At 40.4% G+C, this 17,500-nt stretch overlaps 3 protein-coding genes across 3 annotated transcripts in view; 1 reads left to right on the top strand and 2 right to left on the bottom strand.

The window, feature by feature from the left end:
* Window positions 1–6,145, top strand: part of LOC137973462 (uncharacterized) — a 14,293-nt gene extending 8,148 nt beyond the window's left edge. The window contains exons 7-11 of the mRNA XM_068820285.1: window positions 121–251; window positions 835–953; window positions 1,486–1,603; window positions 3,129–3,628; window positions 4,872–6,145. Of these exons, the coding sequence (XP_068676386.1) occupies window positions 121–251; window positions 835–953; window positions 1,486–1,603; window positions 3,129–3,628; window positions 4,872–5,434 (1,431 nt within the window). The 3' untranslated portion in view covers window positions 5,435–6,145. The remainder of the gene's footprint in view (window positions 1–120; window positions 252–834; window positions 954–1,485; window positions 1,604–3,128; window positions 3,629–4,871) is intronic.
* Window positions 6,146–7,118: 973 nt separating this feature from the next.
* Window positions 7,119–9,029, bottom strand: LOC137973463 (kelch-like protein 2). Its single transcript, XM_068820286.1, has one exon. It carries the CDS (start codon window positions 8,968–8,970, stop codon window positions 7,255–7,257), a length of 1,716 nt encoding a protein of 571 aa, XP_068676387.1. The 5' UTR covers window positions 8,971–9,029; the 3' UTR covers window positions 7,119–7,254.
* Window positions 9,030–13,938: 4,909 nt separating this feature from the next.
* On the bottom strand, window positions 13,939–17,438 carry LOC137973862 (kelch-like protein 2). Its single transcript, XM_068820756.1, has one exon. The coding sequence runs from the start codon at window positions 16,903–16,905 to the stop codon at window positions 15,217–15,219; it is 1,689 nt and encodes a 562-aa protein (XP_068676857.1). The 5' UTR covers window positions 16,906–17,438; the 3' UTR covers window positions 13,939–15,216.
* Between the last annotated feature and the right edge of the window lie 62 nt (window positions 17,439–17,500).

Here is a 17,500-nt window from a genome sequence, read left to right as displayed (position 1 = left end):
AAGAGTCTGCAGCACGATTTAAACTCTTCTTCGAGTGAGATCTCATCGTAGTTGGTAGTCCGCTCTACAAACTATGAACCCATCAAGCTTCTTCTCGATCTCTTACCTCCTTTCTGTCAGGATTACTTTGGCAAGAGTTTGACGGAAACAAACAGTTCTCGAATGATGCTCTTCAGCGTGGCGAAAGGAATGGATCGCGTCACTAACAACAACGACTGGTCAATTTACAAAGATCCCATTGTAGTACCAATGTAAGTATGTCTTCAAGTGGTATGTCATTTCAATTACATAACCACGCTTTAAACGATTAGCAACGAAATTTTCGCGCTTTTTCAGTGGTCAACCAATGAAAATCAAAACCTTGTTTTCCCGCGCTCAGTGACGCTGCAACATAAAAAGAGCTCCCGATATCAGCCATCACGATTTGTAAACAAAACGAAAAACAGCGTATGCATAAATCTAGACTTCGATTCGCCATTACTTTGTTTGGACTCTCCGTGACTTCATATTCAAATGCGCTCTATTTACTTCGAGCTCTGATAGCGTCATTTATTTCTCTTCATCTATTGTAATACGTCATTTCACAGTTTATTTCATACTCTTTTTGAAAGCGAGGCCAACAGCGTAGTCTTTTTTCGTGGAAATCACAACTATGTTCATTAGTGTGTGAAATGTTGGTGTTGGTAATGCCATACCAAGATTTCAAACTCGACCGACTTAAGTGAATTCGAAAAGGGAATATTAACCAAAGCAGTAACTTTTTCTTTTAATTTTTCAACAATGAAATCAGACCCGATTCTATTTACCTCTCTTTCTTTCTCTTTTTTTGTTAAGTCGAGGTCAGTTTCATCATTGGTGTTTTCAAGTCAAGATCAAAGCCGCTTATAATGTTAGTCACGTGACAGACGACATGTTGCACGCCTGTGGAGGGGTAGGATACAAGAAGGAACTTGGTAGGCCTGTGTTTTCGGGTTATTTACCAACCGCCTGTGATTAGTTGTATAACGTTTACCAGAGAGCTAACTTATTTTGTTCATGGCTGCTCTCTAGTTTTCTTTTTTCCCTTCCCTTTACTCCTTTTCTTTCCTTTTTGTTTCCTTGTTCAAAATATAAGCCGCCATGTTGAAAGCCGAGCAGGCCCAGGGGACGAGGTTACAGCAACCATTGCCTCTTCTCCGCTTTCGTTTTTCTTCCATCCTCAGTTGCAAGCGTGTATTCGAAGTTTTTACCCCGATACATAACCAGAAATAAACTCTTTGTTCACTACTATTCACAGTTTACGTGTTACTATATATATGCAGTTTGCAGTCATTCTGACAGAACGTTGCTCCTTGTAACCAACGTCCTATTTATATCATTCGTCCCATATTCGGGTGGTCAAACAAAGTATAATGTTCTTACCTTACGACTTGTGTAGAAAAATTCTGTGGTAATCGAACAATCACGACGCGAAAGCACAACAATCATTTGTACAATACTCTTTAGGTTTGGAGCGTTTGCTGCGCGATGGCAAGGCAGGATGGTTAATGGGAGCCAGCAATGAGGTGCTAAAACAACTCGTTGGAAAAACGAGCCTCTTTGGCCTTCAAGCAGTAGACTTCTGGTGAGGATGACATGCGTTGAGGCTAATCAACGTCTTGTATTTTGTATGCCGCTATCAAAAGTTCTGTAAAGGAAAAGAGAGCGTTGAAGGGAGAAATGAAAAAAAATGAGCCGAGTTTGTCCATCTGCTTTATGCCCTTGAATATTTTAATGTTAGCAGCAGCCATCGCAGTAAACATTATCAGAATGTAAATTCTGTTCGCAATTTCAATACTCTATCAGGTAGACAAGTATTGAGAATGGAGATTATTATCAGCTTAAAGATATGATACAGACATTTAACAATTATTCGCCTCAGGCGAAGTGACTATCGCTGAATATTCACCGATAATCACCGAGTCTAAGGCGAATAATTGTTTGAATGAACTTTTTGATCATGGGATCATTGCGGAGAATAGGCCATTTTACAGTTGTTTGCTCAGCGACCAAGCCTATGAATGGCTGCGAGGCTGCCGGTGACCTTGCATTGATACAGACCTCACTGCTTTTATCATGTAAATTGTGTTGTTGTAACGCTAATTAGTCCATATTAACATTACAAAAGCATGAAGGTTTGTATCAAAACAGGGTCACCGGCAGCCTCACTTCCATTGCTAGGCCTGGTAACTTAGCCACAACTGTAAAATGGTCTGTTTTGAAGTTTTTGAGAATTCCATTTTTGACTGCAAGGTTTTGTGGATGGTAGGTGAGGGTGAATGGAATTCTGTTGGTTTCTTCGTTTTGTGGTGATTGTAGTGCGGTATTTCGATCGATTTCTTGGGCACGATGTTTGCCTGTGGTGACAGTGGAGTCTGGGTAGCCCCGTTTTTTGAAAAACTGGCACATTTCCTCACATTTGTTGTTAAAATCGGAGTCCTTACTACAAACGCGCCTCAGTCTAAGAAACTGAGATAATGGAATGGCATTTTTTACGTGTTGTGGATGAGAGGACGAATGTAATAAATAGTTATGAGAGTCCGTAGGTTTGTAGTGCACGCTGGTAGATAAACTGTTGCCATTGATTGAAATTTTAATGTCGAGGAAAGCTAGTGAATTTTCGGAAATTTCCCAGGTGTATTTTAGAGCCGGGTGGAAAGAATTGACTGCAGTGATGAATCGGAGGTAGTACAAACAGCTCCAATTGTGTCCCGTATTGGGCGAATCGTTATCATAAGGCAATTTGTTGCGCAGTTCAGTAACACGGGGACCCCAAATTAACTTAAATCGGCGGTTTCCTTTTTCCCTGTCGCAAGTCACTGTAATGTACTGGTTGATGGGGCACATCGAGCATTGTGAATTGCTGCTTTACAACAGTTTTCGGTTTCCGTTTCGAAGGGTCCACTAACTATCGCACAAATATCGCTGTCGGCAGGAAAAATTAAATCAATAAAAGAACAATTTGTCTTCCTTTTAACTTTCCGAGTTTGATGAAAAATGATGAAAAAAAACGCAGATTCATTTGTTTGAATTGACTTTTCTGGCAGTTGTTTAATGACATGTTAAATTGTTAGTAAGCCCCTGTTGACCCAAAATTGTTTGTGTTTTAGGTGTAAGATTCCTGATGATCGCGCCCTTAACTTTGAACTGAAGAAACTAACTGGAAAGGCAAAGCGAGAATTGGCACGTAAACTACTGGCTGAAGCTGAAAACGAAGATAATGTCGTGAAAAGTCACCAGCGCTTGTATCAAGATTTGGACTTTGATAATCCCTTCAGCAACAGTGCCCCTGCCATGCTAAAATCTCTGGATCCCCCAAATGGAATAAAGCATGCCCGAAAGCCTTGTCTTAAACCAAATGAATTTGTTGCCTTGAAGCTGCTGTCCGTAAAATCACTCAGTGAAATGGTTGCTGAATATACCTTTGCTTTGCCTCAGGCTACCGACTACACTGGATGCTTTCCTGGTCAGTACGTTCGAGTGAGGCTTGGGAAGGACCAGCGGTATCTATCGCCTGTGTCACGCGCAAAGGAACTTGGAAAAATTTCACTGCTGTTGAAACACGAGACTCATGGAATGTTTTCTAACTCCATGCGCTCTCTTGAAATTGGTAAGGACAAAAAGAATTATCCGCTCCTCTTAAGATAAGCAGAGGGTGAAATGACGCATTTATCGTCCCCCTTAAATCATTGACTAAACTATGCCATGCTGATCGGCCCTAATAAAAGGGTCTCAATGGGCTAGTGGCGTTAAATTTTTTCCTGCTACGGTTAACTGAAATTTTAATAATTAATTACCATTGTTTAACATGATGATATAATTATTAACTGGAAATATAATAGTTAATTTCCATTGGTGTGGAGGATGGCAAAAATCATTAAAAGTATAGGGAACATTGCGAGAGTTGTGAAAACGTCAAGGCGGCTGTCATGTCTGTCAAAGTGCGTGGTACAATCCATTTCAAAGACATATGCGCCGTTTCCGGCTTTGCGAAATGACACTAATTTGCTGAATTGTTTAAACGATACTCAAATGGAGTTCTTTACAAGACTATTTAGACCTTTAATTTGCGCTAATATTTCTTTTTACGGCTAACGGGCAACTTTTAAGCTTTTTTACGTTTTTCTGTTAAATTTTTGGCTCTTTTACGGCTATAGGTTCAACCACATTGAGACCCTCTTATAAGGACAAAACAGCTGCCTACGACAGCACAAGCATATGCACAGATAATAGGCTGTTCGCATGCATGATGGGCCACGAGTGCGTTAAAAATGTTCATTCCAATATTACCTACCCGAAAAAGAGGGCAAATAAGGGAGAAAGAAATGAGGGACTTCAGCGTCTTCAACGGGATTCGATCCATGACCTCAACGATAGCAGTGTGACTTAAAGACTTTAAGTTTTGACTGCCGAGGGTGACTTTTTAACGGTCTGGGCCCGGTTGTTTAAAAGCCGATTAACGCTAATCCCAGATTAAAAATTAACCAAGGAGTTTATTTCTCTATTCCAAAATGCTGTTCAACGCTGATAATTAGCAAAACTTTACATTAGAAGAATTCAATCTTGAAAAACAAAAATAAGCGAAAAAAACTTTCACCAAAAAGTTGAAAACTTGAAACAAAAGTTTACGCTAATCTTGGATTAAGCTAATCGGCTTTCGAACAACCGGGCCCGGATTATTATATCAGAGCCAACAATGAGTTATAGCAGGTAGTTAACCTAAAATAGTTCCTTGCGGACCTGGTAATCTCTTTCCGAACGCGTGTGAAGTTGAACAGTTTGGCTCGAAGTTTGTGTTAAATCGTAGCAGTCCAAAAAAATTAGTTTATATGTTTGTGACTGTCTCTGTACAGGTGATACTGCGTATTTCTCCGGACCTTGCGGTGGATACGAATACCAACCCAATTCTACTAGTTACCTGACCCTCCTGACATCAGCTATGTCATGTCAGCCAGCTGTTCAGATTGTGCGTGAAATAATAGCCACCCCAGGCGACCACACCTCCGTGTCTCTCTTGATATACGCCAACAAGTCATCTGATATCCCTTACCGACAAGAACTACAGAAGTATGCTGTACAAGACAAAAGAATTCAAGTGTCACTTACTGTCACTGAAGTGGACTGTGATGATTGGGAGGGAGGAGAGGGTTACATCGATTCAAAGCTCCTATCCAGTAAGCTCCCCTCTCCTAAAGAAACCAGTCATAGCTTGTTGGTATGTGGTGGTCCTCGCATGATCATGGGAGTACTCAACGGGCTCCGAGAATTGGGGTACTCAAGTGAGAAGGTCTTTGTGTACGGCCCTTTTGGTGTCCAACAAATTAGAGCTGTCTACGGGAAGTTTGCAAAGCTAGCGCAGCAAAGAGAGATCAGCAACAACAACAATAACATAAAACTGAATGGACATTGCCATTAAAATGTCAAACGTTTATTTAAGAACAACCTTACACTCAAACCATATTTTCCCTTTGCACGTGTGGATATTTGGTACCAGAGGTTACAGTGAAAATTAAGAATGAAAGATTCTATGCTGCATGCTCACATTGTTGCCAAAACTTCAAATTTAGCAAATATATGTGCTAAAATGCATGCTGCATGAGCAGCACAATAATTATTTTTTCTCTTTTAACGAATGATATCATTGTTTTGTGCATTGTTGTTGCTGTTACCGTTGTTTTTTCTTAACCTCCTTTGTTATTCAAACAAATATATTCCCTTGAGAAGCCACCCCAAATGCATCTCATTTTGCCCGTTGCATATCAATGGTGGTCAAAACTGAACACCCATTACCACACCTTCCTTTTCGAGCTGGAAATGCTCGAAAGGCGTGAGAAATAGGAGACATCGTTTTTCCCCTACTTACAAACGATGTGAGATGCGACCAAAGCGTGTGGCCCGGGTTCTGATCCCGCTTTTTCTGATCAAGATTTTGATGATTTATTCTTAAGCTGGAAATTCTGAACGACCCTCGATGCAAGAGATTTACATTTAATAATATTGCATAATTTTAGAAAGCAAGACCCATGGAATATTAGAATATACGCTGGAGCTACGGTGCCCTAAGTGCTATATTCTCTATCAATATACTTGCATACTTGATAAGATTTTAGATCTGATTTTCCATGTGGATCCCCACTCTTGATGTGCCAATTTTCTCAGCATTACCAATCCTCCCTCACCAAAAAACACTTAAAACCAGATCTGATTGCTGTGATTCATTTTGGGTTAATTGACTTGACCAGTCAAAAATGTATGAATTAGCTAAGTACAATGCTCAATATAGTAGCATTTACCATGGTCTTTACTGCCTTGACTACAATTTTAAATTTCCTGTTGGAAAGACCCTGAGAATGAAGATTATTCATTTTATACCAGGAGCTGTGCATTTTTCCACCTTTCCAACCCCTGAAATCCCTGCCATTATTCTTTTCGAAAACCAAAGGGTCAATTGAAGGACAAAATCTTTCTAATTACTATTAGATATAGATTTTAACTTGAATCAAGCATGACTAAAATGGAAATGAACCTTGAACCAAACAGTGATGTAGACACCCAGGTAATTCTTCAGTTCCTACAAAATCCTGGACAAATAATTTGAGACCTTTCCATTTCCCAAGCTTTTGGACCATAATCTGAATACCCCCTCCCCACCCTACCCAACTCAATGCTGTTAAAGAAGAAGCATAAAATAACCTATCCATGTCTCAACATTGTTTTTTTGTGGGGAGATGGGTCATAATAAGATTTACTTCAGACAAGGAAGTATTTTACAAATGGACAAGGAAGGAAAAGTGTCTCAACAAATGTGTCTAGGATTACAGATGGTGAAGCAGCAAATATTGTCTTTTTTAGGATTTAAGGACGGTGCCTACTATTGTTATGGCGCATACATTCTGCGCATCTCGAGATACTCGGATTTCCTATCGGTGATGCTTACTAACACAGGGATATTTTTTGTGCGGTTTAAAACTATCCTGAGAAAGTAGATCTTAGAAAGTACTCTTGGTATCCAAAAGAAAATTGGGGGTAACCATGCATTTTTGAGAGATAATTAAGCTTCAATTTGAGAAAGAATGCCATACACTGCTTTGTATTTTAAAGCTTTTTACAAATATTATTCATGAATTATCTTTGAAAAATGCGTGGTTACCCCCAATTTTCTTTTTAGATTTCAATAACACTTGTTAAGATCTACATTTTCTGCATAATCACACATCGGGGCAAAAATATCTTTAATTAGTAGGCACCGTCCTTAATCATTGTTTTTTGTTTCCTTTTGAATTGTTTGAAAGGTCCCTGGTCTGGTGCCTTTCTAAGCACTGTTTTAGAAAGTTTTAATACACAGCCTGTATATGCAAGGTTTCTGCGTTCTTCGTCAGGAATACTGTCCACAGGTATGGAGGTCTTTTTGGTCCATTTATTCAGTGTAGGATCATAGCTGTCAATGCGGTGGCCGCCCAGTACATACAATATTCCATTCACACACACCATTCTTCGCAGAAACGCAAAACCCAAGTCTACAATCACCTGCCATTCATTTGAGGAGATACTGTACACTTCACAGGAACGTGAGAATCCTCCTCCAGCCACATATATCTTCCCGTGAAGAGCCACCCCAAACGCATTGCACCTTGCCTTCTGCAAATCTGCGACTTCTTCCCATTTTTTATGTACAGTATCAAATTTCTCCACTTTTGAAACAGCATCCCTATCATAACATTCTTTTTTACCACCAATGACAAAAATAGAGTTGTTGGCAGAAAGCACACAGGCTTCATGCCTCCATTCCATTTGCGATGAATGAACGTTTTGCCATGTCTGAACACCCACATTATATTTGGCGACGGTGACCTGATTTCCAGAGGAAGCGATGCGATACATTTGCCCCTTTACGACTACCTCTCCACCAAGAACACGGAAATCGTTCAAAGAGGACCAGCTGTCAAACACAGGATCATACCTCTCGGCTCCGTATGAACGTGAACCGATGTACCACTGATCACGGAACACTATCGTGTTTGTACTCTTGGTTATGTTACTTGTTTGTCCGTCTGCCAAACGTTTCCAGATGTCTTTCTCTGGAAGATAACAAAAGGTGTACTTCCCCCCACGAACCACAATGGCGTGTGTTCCAACTCTTTTTCTTGGTGACTGTGTGTCTTCATCGTCGTCGCTAGATAAAATAGCCGCCAGCACTTTATCCCGACAACAAGAGTTTACCTTCACAAGTTCGTTCTTCATGAGATCGAGCAAGAGATCATGTGACAAGTAAGCCAGTCGAAGGTGAGTAAACAATTCTTCAAACTTTGCCTTTCGATCGCCCTCTTTATGTTCAATCCACTTTTGGATGATGGCGAAAATATCCTCTTCAGCTTCAATGTAAATTTCATCGCTTGAAATCCAACGGCTTACCTCGTCGGCATCCAAGTTCAGGAATTCGTCCGATTCTGCAACGTCTGTGAAGTTGTCGAAGATAAACTTTCTACTGCTGTTCTCAAGTTCTTCACATTGGTACTTTTTAGCAAAATGAAAAGTCGAAATACAATTATCGTTTGTCAATCGATGCTCGAGAAATCGCCTAGCGGCGGTTTTCAAGTACACGAGAAGTAAATAATCCGCTGCGATTATCAAGTCCTTAGCATTCTGTTCATCATCGATTTCTACTTCGCCTGTGTAGATGAACTCCAGCAACTTCTCCAGAATTGGCTCTGAGATCTCCTCAAATCGAACAATTCCTTCTTCCTTTTCTTTCATCTCAGTCTGGAGGAGCTTAATGAAGAAGGGACTCGCTGCCGAGAGCACATTTCCGTGTGCCTTGAATTCTTTCCCTTCCTTTGCCACCAAGGTTATTTCGCACAAATAATCGTGTTCTCGTTGCATGTTGAGTCGTTTTAGCATCTCCACACAAAATGAAGCTTGGTCTGTCTGAGTTATTGGTTCCAGCCCTTCCATTATGTCAGATAACAGTTTCAATCGAACCAAAGGCAGCAACCAAAGGCAAAGTACTTCGACTAGCCCTGTCCTAAATTAGATCCCAAGCCTTTACGGCTATAATTATTTCCGGGTGCAAGAGAGGAAGCACTTCTTGCATCCATGGGATAAATGTGCCTTTTTCCAACCTCCAATCCCTGAGAAAGCGCCCAACCTAATTTGACACGAATATAAATGGCTTTATAAATGGACAAAATCTCCCAACTTATAATGTGAGTTATATTTTAAACTGAATCAAGAGTTCACATGAAATAAGCTGCACTCTTGGCCCATGGGACTTTCTTTAGATATGGACAAGAAAGAATAGAATGTCCAAACAATTTTGCACAAAAAATCGTTAATTGAAAGACGACGAAAGAACGCATAAAAGACGACGAAAAAACGCATTGTTTACCAGCACATAATAATAATAATAATAATAATAATAATAATTTGAAAATCTGAAGAAGGGAGAAACTTACAAGTTTTTGGGAGTTTTAGAAAATTCTAAGCAAGAGGACAGCTCTGTTCTGTGGGGAGCTTCAAAGGTTTGCTTGCAGAGACTGTCAATTATATGGTCGAGCCCCCTATCGGACTTCCACAAAGTCTTAGCATCTAATCAATACGCACTACCAGTTGTCACCTACCCTATGTGGACACTAACATGGCCGCTCGCAGATCTACAACAACTCGATCGCGAAGCTCGCAAGATCATCAAAGAGAATGGAGGCTACCATCCACTCGGTTCAACCGAGTTGCTATACCTACCAAGGAAGTGTGGAGGCCGGGGACTGAAGTCATTTGAGAGCCTGTATAAGCAGACCAAAGTTAAGACCACAATGAAGCTGTACGCAAACGAAGATCGAACGATGAGTTTAGTGCGCGAGTTTGAAGAGAAGTGCGAACGAGCAGGAAGAAGATCACTCGTAAAGGATGCCAAGAAATTTGCTTTGGAAATGGACATTACTCTGGACCTTGCATACCCAGATCCCAAAGCGTTGCAAACTGACTCAGGTGAGGAATCACATGTTAAAGGAGTAGGGAGAACATTACGAGCGAGAGAAGAAAAGAGAAGCATGAGGGAAGTAAGAGAGCAGAGGTGGCAAGGAAAGCTGTTCGGAGAAAGATGGGATGATAACAAAGTTATTGACTGCTTCACTTGGCTTAGTAAGTGGAAGTCTGCATCTGTGCATACTGTTGCTGGAATCTATGAGTTATACCAGCAATTACTCCCCACTAAGCTGTACCACCAGAGCAAGACGAAGACGCTGACCACCTCGGATACCACGTGTCGTATGTGTGGAAAAGGGCCTGAATCTATGGCCCACGTGATTAGCGGATGTGGTGCCTTGGCACAGACTAAGTACATGCAGAGACACAATGCAGCCTTGAAAATCCTTTTCTTCGAGTTCCTGAAAGACTTAGATCTTATCCAGTGTATCCCCCCTTGGTACTCTCCAGTCTCACCTAAACCCGAGTACAAGAATGACCGAGCGTGCGCGTACTGGGATGTCCCAGTATTTGCTGAAAATACGGAAGTCAGGGCTAACAGAATTGATGCGAGAATTGTGGACAGAAAAGAGAAGAAGGTGATCCTTATTGAGATGAGCTGCCCTTGGGTTTCCAACAGAGAACAGAAGGAACAGGAGAAAACTGACAAGTATGCGCCGTTGAGATGGGAGATGCGCCAACAGTTCCCCGGCCACACTATCACACAGTTTAATGTGATAGTTGATGTACTAGGAGGCTACTCTATGGAGACGGCGGAGAAAGTTATGAAGTTTTTAGGTTTGGATAGAGGGAACCAGGTTTTGTTTAATATGCAGAAGGCAGTTTTATCGTACACCCTAAACATAGCAAGGTCATTCAAGGTTTCGACGAGTTATTAAGGAATATAAACTCTTGTTCCTTTCTCAAATGTTGGTTCGTCATTTATTACCAATTGGTTTGTAAATAGGTTTAACAGTAGGGATTGTTACGCAACAGTGCCTTTTCCTACTTATATTTGTAAGCATACTTACGTACTACATACTGCATAATAATAATATTTATTGCTTTTACTGCGCTTTTTCTAGAAGAATAATCAAAAGCGCATTACAATTAGATAAGTTCTTACGAATTACAAATTGAAATTTAAAACTATCAATGCAGGTCAAAAATAAGGACCTAAAATCTTATGATAAATTTGAGAATTGAACTTACAATATAATCTTAACAAGGCCTTAAAGAAAAAATAAGTCTTGAATAAATACTTAAAAATGTTAACGTTCCTCGCTCGCCTTTCTGACAAAAGAAGGCTATTCCACGATACTGGGACTGCAACCATAAACGCGCGATCACCCACAGTCTTTTTCGCTCTGAAACGACTAGCCAACAATATACCATTGTCGTTGCGAAGGAGTTGATAATTTGAAGCCGGTAAGATTGAAACTAGATACGTAAGATAGCTAGAAACTAAACCCTGAAGTATCTTAAATGTAATAAGAAGAATCTTAAAATCCATACGCAAACGCACTGGTAACCAATGAACTTCCCGAAGTAACGGGTTAATGTGACAATACTTAGGCTTAAAAATTTCCTGTTAACGGGTAACTGAAATTTAAAGAAATTAATTACCACTGTTTTACATTATGATATAATTATTAACTGGAAAAATAATAGTTAATTTCCATTGGTGTGGAGGATGGCAAAATCATTAAAACTAAAAAGTATAAGGAACATTGCGAGAGTTGTGAAAACGTCAAGGCGGCTGTCAAGTCTGTCAAAGTGCGTGGTACAATCCATTTCAAAGACATATGACACTAATTAGCCGAATTATTTAAACGATACGCAAATGGAGTTCTTCACAAGACAATTGAGACCTTTAATTTGCGCTGACACTTTTTTTACGGCTAACGGGCAAATAAATTTTAAGCTTTTTCATGCCTAACTGTTAAATTTTTGGCCCTTTTACGGCTACAGGCTCAACCGCATTGAGACCCTCTTATAAGGACAAAACAGGTGCCCACGGCGGCACAAGGATATGCACAGATAATAGGCTATTCACATGCATGATGGGCCACTGGTAAGGTAAAGTCTGCTTAAGAGCCTAGAAGGCCCATCAGGCCGGCGCTTATCTCCGGTTTCTGTAGCATGAAGCGACTGGGAGTATTTCTACTCCCCCCTGGATGGGATGCCTGTCCATCGCAGGGTTACCACCAGCATTAAGTTCGCCGGTACCCATTTATACACCTGGGTGGAGAGAGGCACCGTGGGAGTAAAGCGTTTTGCCCAAGAACACAACACAATGCTAGTGCGTTAAAAATTTTAATTCCCATATTACCTGCCCGGGCAAGAGGGCAAATAAGGGAGAAAGAAATTAGGGACTTCCGCGTCTTCAACGGGATTTGATCCATGACCTCAACGATAGCAGTGTGACTTTGCAGTGACTTTGCAGTGTGACTGGATTTCTCAAATTTTATATTTTAATTGCGCAAATACTCGCAGATACTTATTGCTTAGTTTATAATCTTGTGATCCACTCTTAGTTTTGATATATTTTTAATTGTACATATATTTTTATATAGGTTTTTATGAGCTATTTTCTCTTTTTATTGTGTTTCGTTTACTTATTTATTTATTTTTCGTGGTATGTCTGTGAAGTAGCTAATAGCTAAGAACATTTACCACGTAAAATAAAGGTATTGTATTGTATATTGTATTGTATTAAAGAAAGTTTTGACTGCCGAGGGTGACTTTTTAACGGTCGGATTATTATATCAGAACCAACAATGAGTTATAACAGGATAACAGGTAGTTAACCTAAAATAGTTCCTTGCGGACCTGGTAATCTCTTTCCGAACGCGAGTGAAGTTGAACAGTTTGGCTCGAAGTTTGTGTTATATTGTAGCAGTCTAAAAAAATTAGTTTATATGTTTGTGACTGTCTCTGTACAGGTGATACTGCGTATTTCTCCGGAACTTGCGGTGGATACGAATACCAACCCAATTCCACTAGTTACCTGACCCTCCAGACATCAGCTATGTCATGTCAGCCAGCTGTTCAGATTGTGCGTGAACTAATAGCCACCCCAGGCGACCACACCTCCGTGTCTCTCTTGATATACGCCAACAAGTCATCTGATATCCCTTACCGACAAGAACTACAGAAGTATGCTGTACAAGACAAAAGAATTCAAGTGTCACTTACTGTCACTGAAGTGGACTGTGATGATTGGGAGGGAGGAGAGGGTTACATCGATTCAAAGCTCCTATCCAGTAAGCTCCCCTCTCCTGAAGAAACCAGTCATAGCTTGTTGGTATGTGGTGGTCCTCGCATGATCATGGGAGTACTCAACGGGCTCCGAGAATTGGGGTACTCAAGTGAGAAGGTCTTTGTGTACGGCCCTTTTGGTGTCCAACAAATTAGAGCTGTCTACGGGAAGTTTGCAAAGCTAGTGCAGCAAAGAGAGATCAGCAACAACATCAATAACATAAAACTGAATGGACATTGCCATTAAAATGTCAAACGTTTATTTAAGAACAACCTTACACTCAAACTATATTTTCCCTTTGCACGAGTGTGAATATTAAAGAAAAATCAATGGTGCACAAAACTAAAGGCTTTGCTCAAATTTGGACAATGATAATAAAAGGACATAACTATGATGTATTTGCTATTATAGTATTCAAATGAAGCACTTTCTCAGGTACTACACAGTAAAAACAAAACAAAACGAACTTCATTAAAACAAGAACGTAGCCTGATATTTTTCATAAGTAATCCCCTGAATAACGGAACCTAAAAAATATGACACAGGGCACCAGAGTTTCATCCTCAGCACCTACTATTAAGCTTACACAATATAGCTACTGATAAATTAGCAAAAGGTGGTAGACACAGTTCTGATTCTAATTTTCTACACTTGATAAAAAAAAAATGCACCATGCATTCCCACACCAATTGTTACACTTTTCTTTTTTTTTGCTGGAAATGACTGCAAGGGTTGTGAAATAAGAGACATGGTTTATCCCGCACTTATAAACGATGCGAGATGCAACCAAAGCGTGCAGCCAAGTTCCGATCCCGCTTCTCTGATCGAGATGTTCACGAAAATTGGGTTATTATGTAAAGCAACAATTTCCAATAATTAACTCAACCTCATTCCCAGGGTCTCTCTTCTCTGCCTCCATTGTCTTTCTCCTCAATGACAAAGGAGGCAGAGAAGAGAGACCCTGGAAACGAGGTTGTGGTTGACTTTGAAAAACCTGTGACCCATGGAACATTAGAACATAAGGTAGTGCTACAGTGCTGTTAAAGTGCTACATTCTTTATCAACATCGTGGATCCCCTGCTCTTGATGTGCAATCTTGTCAACATTTCCAAATCCCACATATCCCAAAAAACCCCTCTGAAATCAGATCTGCTTGCTGTCATTTATTTTGGGTTTTCTGCCATTTTGCTGGGTTACTTGACTTCACCCAGTCAAAGCTAATGTATTAATTAGCTATACAGCAGCACTTACCATGGTCTTTACTGCCTTGACCACCATTTTGAATTTCCTGCCGAAAAGACCTTGAGAACGAGGCTTATATATTTTTGGACCCACTGCTCTAATCCTGCCATCAATTTTTGAGAATAGCAAAGGCTTAATTGCTGGAAAAAAATCTTTCAAATGATCATATGATATAAATTTTAACTTGAGTCAAGAGTGACTACATTGGAAACGAGCCTTTAAACTAAGCCCTTAAGGGACGAACCAATGTAGGCACCCTTGTTAACAGGCAATTCTTCAGTTCCAGCAATCCTGGACAAAAAAGATTCGAGACCTTCTCATTTCCATGCTTTTGGACCATCATTTAAAAAGAGGGCAACAATACTCCCTTCCCCAGAGGGATTCATTGTTCCGGTTGTGTTGTACGAAATATCACCAATCTATTACTAAGGACTTTAAATCTAAGGCAGCAACATCAATGAAACTTTATTGAAAGTCTTTTGCGATTTTTCTACCTATTTTACCTTGTATGATGATATTGAAATGTCCTAAAATAAACTGGTTACAGTGAAAATTAAGAATGAAAGATTCTATGCTGCATGCTCACATTGTTGCCAAAACTTCAAATTTATCAAAAATATGTGCTAAAATGCATGCTGCATGAGCAGCACAATTATTTTTTCTCTTTTAACCAATGATATCCTTTTGTGCATTGTTGTTGCTGTCACCTTTGTTGTTTTTTAAGCTCCCTAGTGTCAATAAATGCTCTCCTTTTCAAGCACTTTTTTAAGCACTGTCTTAGAAAGTCTTAATGCACAGCCTGTAAAGCTAAGGTTTTCGCGCTCTTTTTCAGGAATCTTGTCCACAGGTATAGAGGTCTTTGTTGTCCATTTATTCAGTGTAGGATCATAGCTTTGAACTTCATAAAAAAATGTTGAGCCACTTATAGCATATACTGTTCCATTAACACACACCATTCTTCGACTCCAACTCCAATGACGCGGAATATACAAGTTTGCGATCAACTGCCATTCATTTGTAGAGATACTGTACACTTCACAGGATTCTTCTCCACTAACAAATATATTCCCATGAGAAGCCACCCCAAATGCATCGTACTTTGCCTGTTGCATATCTGCTACTTTTTCCCATTTCTTATGCACAGTATCAAACCTCTCCACTTTTGAAACAGCACCAGAACCTCTTTTGCTACCACCAATAACATAAATACAGTTGTCGGCAGAAAGGACGCAAGCACCACTCCTCCATTCCATTTGAGATGAATGAATGTTTTGCCATGACAAAACTCCTACATTATATTTGGAGATTGTGACCTGATCACTTGAGGAAGAGATGCGATAGAGCTGCTCTCTAACAACTACCTCTTCACTAAGAAGACAGAAATCGTTAAAAAAGGACCAGCTGTCAAGAGCAGGGTCATACCTCTCAGTTTTATCCCACCTTCCAGAACCGCAGTAATACCACTGATTACGGTAGGTTATCATCTTTTTTGTAGGGTTCCCGGTATCACTATTTCCCTGTGCCAGACATTTCCAGATGTCTTTCTCAGGAAGATAACAAAAGGTGTACTTTCCCCCACGAACCATGATGGCATGTGTTCCAACTCTTTTTCTTGGTGACTGCATGATTGCATCCTCGCTTGATAAAATAGTATCCATCACTTTTTTCTGACAACGAGGGTTCTCCTTAACCAATTCGTACATCATGATAAAATCGAGCAACAGCTCACGTGACAAGTCAGACAGTCGAAGATGAGCAAACAGTTGTTCAAACTTCGCCTTTCGATCGCCCTCCTCTTTATGTTCAATCCACTTTTGGATGATGGCGAAAATATCCTCTTCTGCTTCAATGTAAATTTCATCACTTGAAATCCAGCCCTCGACCTCGTTGGCTTCCAAGTTCAGGAATTCGTCCGATTCTGCCACGCCAGTGAAGTTGTCGAGGATAAACTTTCTGCTGTTGTTCTCAAGCTCTTCGCATTGGTACTTCTTAGCGAAATGAAAAGTCGAAATACAATTAGCGTTTGTCGATCGATGCTCTAGAAATCGCCCAGCGGTGGTTTTCAAGCACACGAGAAGTAAATAATCCGCTGCGAATATCAAATCCTTAGCATTCTGTTCATCATCGATTTCTACTTCGCCTGTGTAGATGAACTCCAGCACCTTCTCCAGAATTGGCTCTGAAATCTCCTCGAATCGAACAATTCCTTCTTCCTTTTCTTTCATCTCAGTCTGGAGAAGCTTAACGAAGAAGGGACTCGCTGCCGAGAGCACATTTCTGTGTGCCTTGAATTCTTTCCCTTCTTTTGCCACCAAGGTTATTTCGCACAAATAATCTTGTTCTCGTTGCATGTTGAGTCGTTTTAGCATCTCCACACAAAATGAAGCTTGGTCTGCCTGAGTTATGGGTTCCAAACCTTCCATTATGTCGGATAATAGCTTAAATCGAACCAAAGGTAAATTTCGACTCGACTTGCGGCAGGTGTTTTTTGTAGCAGGATTTCATTATAACTGGAAAACCGCTGGCACTAAAAAGAAAAGCGGTAGACTTGCCGTGACTGTTACACGAATCGCCAAGCTTAGGGCTTATTAGGCCTAAAAGAAAAGTTTTTATCCCTAAGGTTAGCTATTCATATAACAGTCACGGCAAGTCTATCGTTTTACCTTTCTTTTTAGTGCCAGCGTTTTCCAGTTAAAATGAAATTTCAACCTGCAACCTGCAAAAAATTCCTGCCGCTCGACTTTCCCTAAATTAGATTCCAAGCCTTTACGGCTACAACTTTTTCCGGGTGCAGGAGAGGAAGCACTTCTTGACCCATGAGTGCACCCATGGGATAAATGTGCCTTTTTCAAAAGTCGAATCCCAGGGAAAGCGCCCAACCTAACGCCTCGCCTCGACCCAAGCCCCCACTCGCTTTTCACACGCAGTTCTTTTCGTTTTCTCGACTATCTGAGAGCCTGGAACAGGCTAAATGTTCCCCGGCAAGCTGAAAATGCTAATTTTACAAATTCTGCTGTG

This window comes from Montipora foliosa, chromosome 10 (genome assembly GCF_036669935.1).
Source record: "Montipora foliosa isolate CH-2021 chromosome 10, ASM3666993v2, whole genome shotgun sequence".
Lineage (NCBI taxonomy): Eukaryota > Metazoa > Cnidaria > Anthozoa > Scleractinia > Acroporidae > Montipora > Montipora foliosa.
Note: the sequence above shows the minus strand (reverse complement) of the source record. Positions and strands in the feature narration are given on the sequence as shown.

Excerpts from the sequence above, each read along its gene's own strand:
- LOC137973463 (XM_068820286.1), bottom strand. The coding sequence starts at position 8,970 with ATGGAAGGGCTGGAACCAATAACTCAGACAGACCAAGCTTCATTTTGT.
- LOC137973862 (XM_068820756.1), bottom strand. The coding sequence starts at position 16,905 with ATGGAAGGTTTGGAACCCATAACTCAGGCAGACCAAGCTTCATTTTGT.